The following is a 9,513-nucleotide window of genomic DNA, read 5'->3' as shown; positions in this document are numbered from 1 at the left end:
ATTTCCATCATTTTATTTCCATTCAAAATGACGTGAGTACAATTATACTTTAAAATAAAAAAAATAATACAAAGTACAAAAATACAAAAACACATCGTTGCTTCTTTAAATTATTTCAAGGAGTTTATTTTGATAAATATTAAAATATAGTATTAGTTACAATGAAGATTTCTGAAGACTCTGGCAACTCCAATGGGTGAAAGTTGCGTTTAAAAATTATAAAAATGTTATTAATTTCATATCTTTAATTACTAAATTCATTAAACTCTTAATTTCTTTTTGCGGCACATTTTGTAAAGGCGCTTATAATTTTATAAGCAATATAAAGTAAAATTGGTAAAATTACGGTTTACAATACAAATAACGGCAATTGTATACTTTTAGAAATAATTTGTTACAATTTCTTACAACATATTATATCAGAATTGACTACATTTAGAACACATGTTTAGATCATAACGGGATTAGATTCAAACATGGGAAAGTATAATTTAAATAAATTATCAAGTATGGCAAGATTTCACTAAGATTAAATGAAAACTGAGATAATATTAAAAATGATTAAAACAAGAATATTCGTCTATATACAAATTGTCAGTTGTGTTCTCTTATTAATTTTTCAAATAACAAACTTCTCACTTTATCATCACTCAATGACCAAGACTAAGTAATCATTAAGCTGCTCTGAGTGTGAATTGCATTTTAATTACTTTTAATACAGCTTATAAAATGTATGAAAGTTGACAATGTATTATTTGGTTATGCGTTTGGTTGTAACGCGACAGAGGTTGTATGTTGTTGTTACTAGATGGCGCTGACAGGTCTCGCTCGGTTGCGGTCCGTGTAATGCACAGTGCGCTGTTTGCCGTCCGCGCCTGTGAACGTGTAGTAGCCTCGCATGGAACCCTCAACGCGGGAGTCGTGATGGTCGTGCTCGTCGCGATGTGGCCACGTGTTCTGCAAAAAGCAATTTATGGTTAATTTTGTACACTATGTAAATTAAAAAAATAAAATACTAGCATGTTATTCGCAATTTATAATTTCTTATAACATTACGTTTTAGGCTCGTCTTAGCTGTATCTTGTAAGATAAAAGATAGTGTTTATGAAAATACATAGTCAAATCGAACCCACGACCATGTTTTCGATAATCCGTACTTTAAACCATTAAGCTATTGGTGCTTCATTGTACGTATTTAGAAAAAAAAATATTCGTGACGCTTCATTACTGACCTATAGTAGAGAAACAGCACGAAAAACAAGCGTAAGTGTACATGCATGTATGAATGTAGAAGGAAACGAAACAAAATGTATGTCTGTATATTATAATTCAATCTGCGGCATAACAAAGCGTACGCATGTTGTGTAACTGTGTAAATACGTGACGACAAGTTCACAAACAAGGCCAATGTGTATATGTCATTCAAACTTTATAACTGCGCGCAGTTTAACAAGACGTTATCAGTGACCGAGTACTCATTGTTTGCCAATAGACATTTACAGCTTCACCTGGCTCGAAGAGGCCGGCTGCAGCCGGCGCCTAGCCTAAACTTTGTAAATAAAGGAGCTATACAATCATAAATATTATAGCAATTTATTGGACGTAAAGAAATGCAAGAGCGGGACACAACTAGCCCACGCTTTCCTTCAATCGCGGTGAATCCCGCAACTGAGATGGCATACGCTAACACCTACGAACTGCTATAAAGTTTGAATATTGTTATGCTCTGCGCCCGCGCACGTTGCGAGGGAAATTGAGCGAATTACGTAAGTAGCGGTTACGACGCACACTGAACGAATGATTGTCCGAAATTTTGAATTCATTGTTTATATTTTTTTTTGTTCTAATTAGCGTAAGAAAAAAAGATAAGAATGGAAAACTGAAGAAAAAACTGACAAATTCCATTTTCTGTATAATTTACTTTATAATTTCTATCAAAATTGCAATTAAGAAAGATATAAGTTCTCCGGAAGATTTATAAATGTAATTAAGTTTTTTTAATTCTGCGCGGATGGAGTCGCGGGCGATAGCTAGTAATTAATAAGTTCGAGGTTTAGTTTGCGTTTGTAAATAACATTGTAATTGAGCAATGAGCACACCTTGCGTTGCGTATCCCCGACGGCCGTGAATTTGTTTCGATGGTGCAAGTGAAGGCTTCCCATGAGCCTACGTACTCTGAGAAGAATGTTCATTACGCTCTAATTAACATGTTTACCATCAACTTTAAACCTTCTACAGTTTAAATTCAAAATAATTCAATTATAAGTGGTTAGTAATATTTTTTCTATCCTTAGTAATCACCATTTTTAGTAAATTTATCATTTTATCTTGCCATTTTACTTATTTGTGTAGTCAACTTTGCAAAACCATAATTTACTAATCATTGCTTCTGAGACAAAAATCTCTGCACAAAACATATTGTCATATCTGTCGGGATCTTTTTGAAATCAGAGATAACAATTTGTTTTAAACACGGATTCTAGTCTCAGAAATCGACGGTAAATAATATTAACATATAATACTTGAAGTGGACAAACTTTCACTGACGCTATCCTCAGCCTGTCTCCAACACATTAAAGTATTATGTTTGATAACTTTCTCCTCGCGCTAACGCCCTGCTTTAGCACTAATATTTATATTACTATTGAAATTTTCCTTTTATACTAGACAATTTGTAAACAATATACTGTTATTTATAAATACACTAGTTTTCGCTCGCGATTCCGTCTACCCGTTCTATATTTGTCAAATTCCAGCGAGATCTATGCAGCCTTTCGGGAGATATCTTCCAACAAACAACTAACATCCATCCATCCAAACATTCGCATTTATAATATTAGTGAGATTTAAACCTTACCTAATTAAAATTACTAAAAGGAATGCCACACCATGGCCTGCAACATCCAATCATTAGAAAACAGTTTCGGTTGCAGACACGCTCTGATAAATTGGACCACTATTCTTAAATACTTTGTATACTTATGTTCTTAACTTTAGTTTCCACTGACGAAACACTTGAACAAAAACATATAGATACCCCGCCTTTTCTTTAAAAAAAATGAGATAGCAATATATTTTTGTATAATTGTTTTGTCATGGGAAACACACACTAAAAGGAGGGTCATGCAAAGTATGCTAAAGTTGCGGCACTGCGTAGATGAACAAAGTTAAAGTAAGTGAAGGTCATGCGAATTCAAATTGTTAATCTCTTTCACACTATCTTGTTTAATTCGTCTTTTTAATATTAAATTTAAATTGTGGTATTTTCAAATAACGACTTTAGAGTTACAAAATAAAATATGCATTTATATTTCTACTACCTGTCGCCCGCGACTCTGTTCGCGCGGAATTAAAAAAGTGTGTTCTTCCAAACTATGTTCAACATCTATGACAAATTTCAGCAAGATACGTTTAGCCGTGCAGGAGATATCCTTCAAAAAAACATCTAAACATTCGCATTTATAATATTAGTAAGATATAAGATAGAATATAGAAGATAAGTTACTATATAAAGGTTTTTTGAGTAACAATCTGTGTAGTTTAACTTAATCTCATTATCTTTGATGTAGAGAATAAATTGCAAAATATTAAATGCACATTATGACCTAGAACTTTTCAAAAATTGTATCGTAATATTTATGACATGTTCGTAATTTTTAAAACGGATCTATCTATTTAAAAAGAAAAAAGAAACTACATATTTAATTATAGCTTAACAATATCCTTATATGCAAAAAAAAACACGTTACAGAAATGAACCCGGAACCTTTCACGCGAGTACAAAATTCGCTTCTGTCAGGGTCACGTGTTTCAAACCGCTCTAATATCAGGAATGACAATTAAATGTGCCCGCGCTGTGCAAAATATGTCATAAGTATGCTCTAGTACTATTGCGCCCAAAGTGATAACTGAATTTAAAAACTTATTAAACCACTTTACTACAATTTAATATTATTAAAATACGAGTAGCGGATTTAATGGTTACTTTTGTCTTCTCCTGAATACCACTAATATTATAAATGCGAATGTTTATATAGATAGATGTTTTTAAGAAGGTATCTCCAGTACAGCTGTATGGATCTTGATGAAATTTCGCATAGATGAATAAAACAGTCTGGAAGTTCTTCCAGACTGTTCAGTATCTGTTCAGATAGGCTACTAATTAAGTTATTCTTTAATTCAACGCGGACAAATTCAACGACAGCTAGTATTATTATGTATTTTTGATATATTTTGTTATATACTGAGTTATTATATTATTTTAATGAGCTATGATATGTGAAACTTTTAAAAGAAATGTTTTTACTTTCACTATCTTTCAATGTAAGTATATTACCTTGACATCAATGTACGGAAAATTTAATTACGTCATGATATTTTTGCAAAAACAAAAAGTTACATTATAACCGTGAGCGGAGTCAAAATTTTGCAAAAATACGCACTTAATTTACATTTTAGTGATAATATGTGCAAAATTATTTACATTAAAAAACAACTTCCCCACTTAGTAATCCAATTAGTTTTATTATCAATGTTATATGTAACCAAACTATAAAGATGACCTGTCTATAAAATAAAAAAAAAATGTTTATTTCCGAGGAGCTATGATTTAAAAAATATAGCAATGTTTTATTATTATTTTTGGGCATGATTGTACAATAATAGTAATAATGATTGTATTCGATTGTACTTAAGGTGCATAGATATCACACAAAAAGGATATTAATAAATACTTAAGCATACGACAGCCGCTGATATTGGCTATTTGATATTTATCACCTCGATCATTTTCAAAAATATATGAAACATAAAAACATTAAAGTTCCGTTTTTTTCCTATGAGGTACAGAACCCTAAAAAGCATTATAATTACACAGATTCTATTTAATATAGACTATATATTTGTTATACTAAAACAAAACAATGTATGAGATTGCAGTGACCTTTACAAATTCCAGCATCTCAATGCGTCTCAGTGCGGGGCTGCAGGGCACGCCTCGAGACTTACAAACTTTGAATGATTGTTGCTCTGACCTCTCACAACACTGCACGATTTGACACTGTATTGAAGCCATGATCATCAAATTGTCATAAATCATTGTCACATAAGTTAGCTGTCGCCTGCGACTTTGTCCGCACCGAATTAAAAAATGATTAATGTATATGTCTTCTTCCAGGCTATGTTCTATGTTTGCTACATTTCAACAAGATTAGTCGAGGCGTTCCAGAGATATCTTCTAACATGCATCCAAACTTTATTATTTATAATATTAGAAAGAATAATGTCATATGTTTAATAGTTTTTGAAGCGCCTTACTATAGAATTATAATGTTATGTTTCGAAACATGTTTTATCATTCTCACTACGAAATACAAGCTTGATTATATCTCATCAATCACATTTATCAATTGCAGATTGTGAGAAAATCGCAATATATGTTTAGCAGTTGTGTTATTGTTAATAGATATAATTTCTCTGTTTGTCGCGAGTCGCCGACTCATTGTAGATCGCACTGCTTTCCATTGTTCTTATATTCTCTCCAACAACAGACTATTGTTACGCGGGAACTTGTAACAAGGTTCAAAGAAATCGGCCACGTAATTATTTAAAACATATTAGTGTTTTGTCTGGACATTATTGATATATAGGTCAATGAAAGTGGTCAATAGTAATTCTAACAAAAGAATTAATGACAATATAATCACACCCGTAGCACAAAGTGATAGGCAGAGTCCATGGACTTTCATTTGGTGCGATCCTGAACCACAACTCTTGCCTCTTCAACATCATAAGTTCAATGTATTTTAAAGTACTAATAGGCATTATTTTATTGACAAACTAAAAAATTTGCTGTTATGAATTCACAAATACATTTTACTATAAAGTAATTATTTTGTTTAAAGGAAATAACAATTAAGGTCAAAATAATAATAACAGTTAAAAAAACCGAAATGATAAGTCATTGAAAGATGACTGACATTCAAAAGCGAAAGTATATCAGAGAGAGTCATGTGACACGGTGCTACAATCATGGCGGGTTGAGACAATACCTGTTATAGATGTAGTTTGGACTAACTGTCGCCCGCGACTCCGTGCACTAGTTATGAAATTAACAAAAAAAAACAACTTAATAAGTAGCCTATGTGTTGTTCCACACTATGTTCTACGTCTATGCCAAATTTCAGAGTGATCAATGCAGCCATTCTGGAGATACCTTCAAACAAACATCCGTCTAATCACCCATCCATCCCTCTAAACACTCGCATTTATAATATTAGTAAGATAGTAAAGTTCAAGTTAAATGTCGATAGTAATTGTAAAATGATGAAGCAAAACTAATACCAAATCCTAAATGTTAACGATAACGATGGTAAACTAATTTGAATTTAATAAACTTCTGAGTTTATGATACATTGAAATCATCTTTAACAAAAAATTATTTCTTTACTAGCTGTTGCCCGCTTCAAACTAAAAAATAGTAGTCTGAGTTTTTCTACATCTATGCTAAATTTCATCAAGGTCCGTTGAGTCTTAGGAGTTCTTCATGTGTGAAGAAGTTGACTGGTTTCTCGTTTAGAATATTAAAGACATGCTTTGTTAAGTATGTAAGTCGTGTACTCACCCTATGTCCATAGCTATACGAGTGTTGGGGGTTGCTTTCATACTGGCTCTGCGCGGGGATGAACTTCGTGAGGTATGGGTAGTAGTTGGGGACGGGCAGAGAGTTCACCTGCCCCACCTGTCCAGGGATGTGGATATCTTCCAGTTTGTATAAGTTTTGTGGTCGTTCCCTCGGTTTTACTGAGTTTATATTGCTTACTGAGATTCCTCTTAAGTCGTAAATACCCATGTTAGTTCTCGGGTCGTGGTACAGCACCTGATTGTTGTGCCAGGGCTGCTTCTTCAGTACGATCGGCGCTATGGTCGGAATATTCCTATACCCCGTGTACTCCGCAACGCTTTTGGGGAGTTCGCGTATTGCTTGACTAGGATTATATCTTTCGTAGTCTTTAGGTGTGTTGATAAGTCTTAAGATGGCTTTCATTCGTTCACTTTCCGGTAGTTTGGTGTCCGGATCGTCGATGTAGCTAACAAGGGCTTCTTCTAGAGTGCTGTATGTGTTGTAAGCTGACTCCGGACCCTTCGCCCCGGGCCCTGTGTCGTCGTAGTTGTTTTCTATGGCAAATCTGATCTGCGACTCGGAGGCCGCAGAGTAACTTGGTATGGTTAGTCTGTCTCGCAGTGAGTTGGCACTTGTTGCTAGACACAGGACTAGAGGGATCTGCGAACAAATATGCAAATGTTTTACAATTACAGTGTAAAAAAAAGAAAATGTCCTTTCGAGGCGAAGTGCATTAAAGTGCAAATTTTATTACTTAGTTAAAACATAATTAGGTATTTAACGTTTACTTCAATTGAATTTAATATTTGTCAGTTGATCTTTTTGTATGCCTAAATGTGTACAGATTTACCATATTAAACCAAATGTAGCCATTCAAGAATGAAACTGGGTCATTTACATTTTACACATCATCTAATATGAAAACACACAATGTCGTAGTATAATTCTAAACACTAACAAGTTTCATATTTACCAATATAATAAAATAGACCAAACGTATTCCGTATAATTTCCATGAGGTCATTGTCCTCGATCCTTGGTCCATCAAACTCGAATTATTTCAGGAAACATGACGTTTATAACGCTTGGATTTTATGATGTAAGTCCAAACATCCGAAATACTGCTTTCTCACGTACCGAAAAACTCAAGCAGTCACACACAAGAAGCAGTGCGTAAACTAACAAAAAAACGTGTTACGTAACTTCACGCAACAGGGTCTATTAGCATTACGTTTCGTAAAACGCGTTAATTGTAGCATCGCTAATTTTTAACGGCAACGTTATTAGCGCGTAACGTATCGGCTACTTATATGTAACTTTTTAAATAATATATACAATGTATTAAATATCATTTGCAAGTTAATGAAACGGAACGGCTACTGGTTCACATACTATGTTATGTTAGGAAGAAAATCCGAAAATGAGCCTGTGCACTCATCACTAGACTTACTAAAATGTCGACGTTTGTGTTCCCTCACTATTTATTCTGACACTGGACTTTGTAACGAAAGCACGTCATTCACGCCAAAGGATTCTAATTATTAATGTCTAAATATACATAGAAAACTGTCACTTTGCAACAGAGATTTTGAGAGAAGGCAAAAGATGTGAAGATGTTAAAATTATTATAGATATAATATAATAGATCGCATATAAAAGTATTTTTATATGCGATCTAAAAACCACCACGATTTATTATACCTGTTGGTTATTTATAATTAAAAAGTACACGGTAATAAATTTGAAGAAAACTGATACAAACTCGGAAATGCGACAAAACGCGAAAGTCACATAGTAGTAAAGTTCAAGTGACTTTCTACTACGCGCTCCTACGAGGTTACGTCAGGCAACCTTGACATTGGTGACGCGACCTTCAGTCATCTTTTTGTGACGTTCCACGTAGAGTAGTTGTTACAAAAGCTGCAACCTAATTAAAGTGTCAATATTTATGTAAAAACGAGATCAACATATAATCTGTATGAATAGAAAGTGACAGCACATCAATCCAGTTTTATGACACAAATTGCGTCATTGATTCACATAATAAAAATATTAACTTGCTTAAACCCACATAGATGCCTAATATTTATACTGGCTGGAAAAATAATTTTATAAGAAATAAACAAAATTTTTGAACTTTAACGGCAACACTCAGAGTTCATTTGTTACTTAAAGAGTTCCTTAGTCAAAAATTTTACTAAATCTACACTTGGACCATCCTTTTGTAAGCAATAAACAATAGAGAGATAAAAGATGGAAACGGAATCAGATTTTGGCAATTGTCAATGTGTTATTATGAAATATCTGATGGGTTTCCATTGTGGATACAAAACACGATGTAGACAATCATAAGCGTTCTATAAAATAATTATATTAGATTCGAATTTAAACTGTTAAAATGTTAAGAGTGCAAGAGAAGTAAATCTTTTTACTTGTTTTAATAAGTGAAATGGACTATGTTGCCTTTACATAAATAATAATTAATATTTTAAATTTAGATATAAACAAACCATATTATATAATTTATAAAACAAAAAGTAAACATAATGTATAATGGCCAGTTATTTCTGATTAGACTAGCAAATTATTTGTCTATGAAATTGTTTATTTTTAATTTTCTAATATTATTTTTAAATGCGATCAACATATTATAAATTATTAATTCAAAATATTATAACATAAAAATAAAACCACTTTACAATCTTCTTGCGATATTACATTAGTAAAAAATAGTACTTACAATAATCGGTAACATTTTGCTTGTAACACACGCGTACTATGAAACAACAATACGTTGAGTACAGTAACCAGTACAGGCGACGGCGCTCGATGGTAGCTGGTCGTCGAATGACTGCCGTACACCGCACACCTGCTACCAATGGTGGTCAGTG

The 9,513-nt window shown here is 33.1% G+C and overlaps 1 protein-coding gene across 1 annotated transcript; it reads right to left on the bottom strand.

The window, feature by feature from the left end:
• Nucleotides 1-9,513, bottom strand: LOC106115233 (uncharacterized). The gene is made up of 3 exons (XM_013308557.1): nt 9,363-9,513; nt 6,623-7,282; nt 1-957 (listed from the first exon to the last, which is right to left on the bottom strand). Exons 1-3 carry the CDS (start codon nt 9,375-9,377, stop codon nt 805-807), a joined length of 828 nt encoding a protein of 275 aa, XP_013164011.1. The 5' UTR covers nt 9,378-9,513; the 3' UTR covers nt 1-804.

The sequence above is a fragment of the Papilio xuthus genome, unplaced genomic scaffold, assembly GCF_000836235.2.
Source record: "Papilio xuthus unplaced genomic scaffold, Pxut_1.1 DF827870.1, whole genome shotgun sequence".
Taxonomy (NCBI): domain Eukaryota; kingdom Metazoa; phylum Arthropoda; class Insecta; order Lepidoptera; family Papilionidae; genus Papilio; species Papilio xuthus.
The sequence above is the reverse complement of the archived record's forward strand: the minus strand, read 5'-3'. Positions and strand labels throughout refer to the sequence as shown.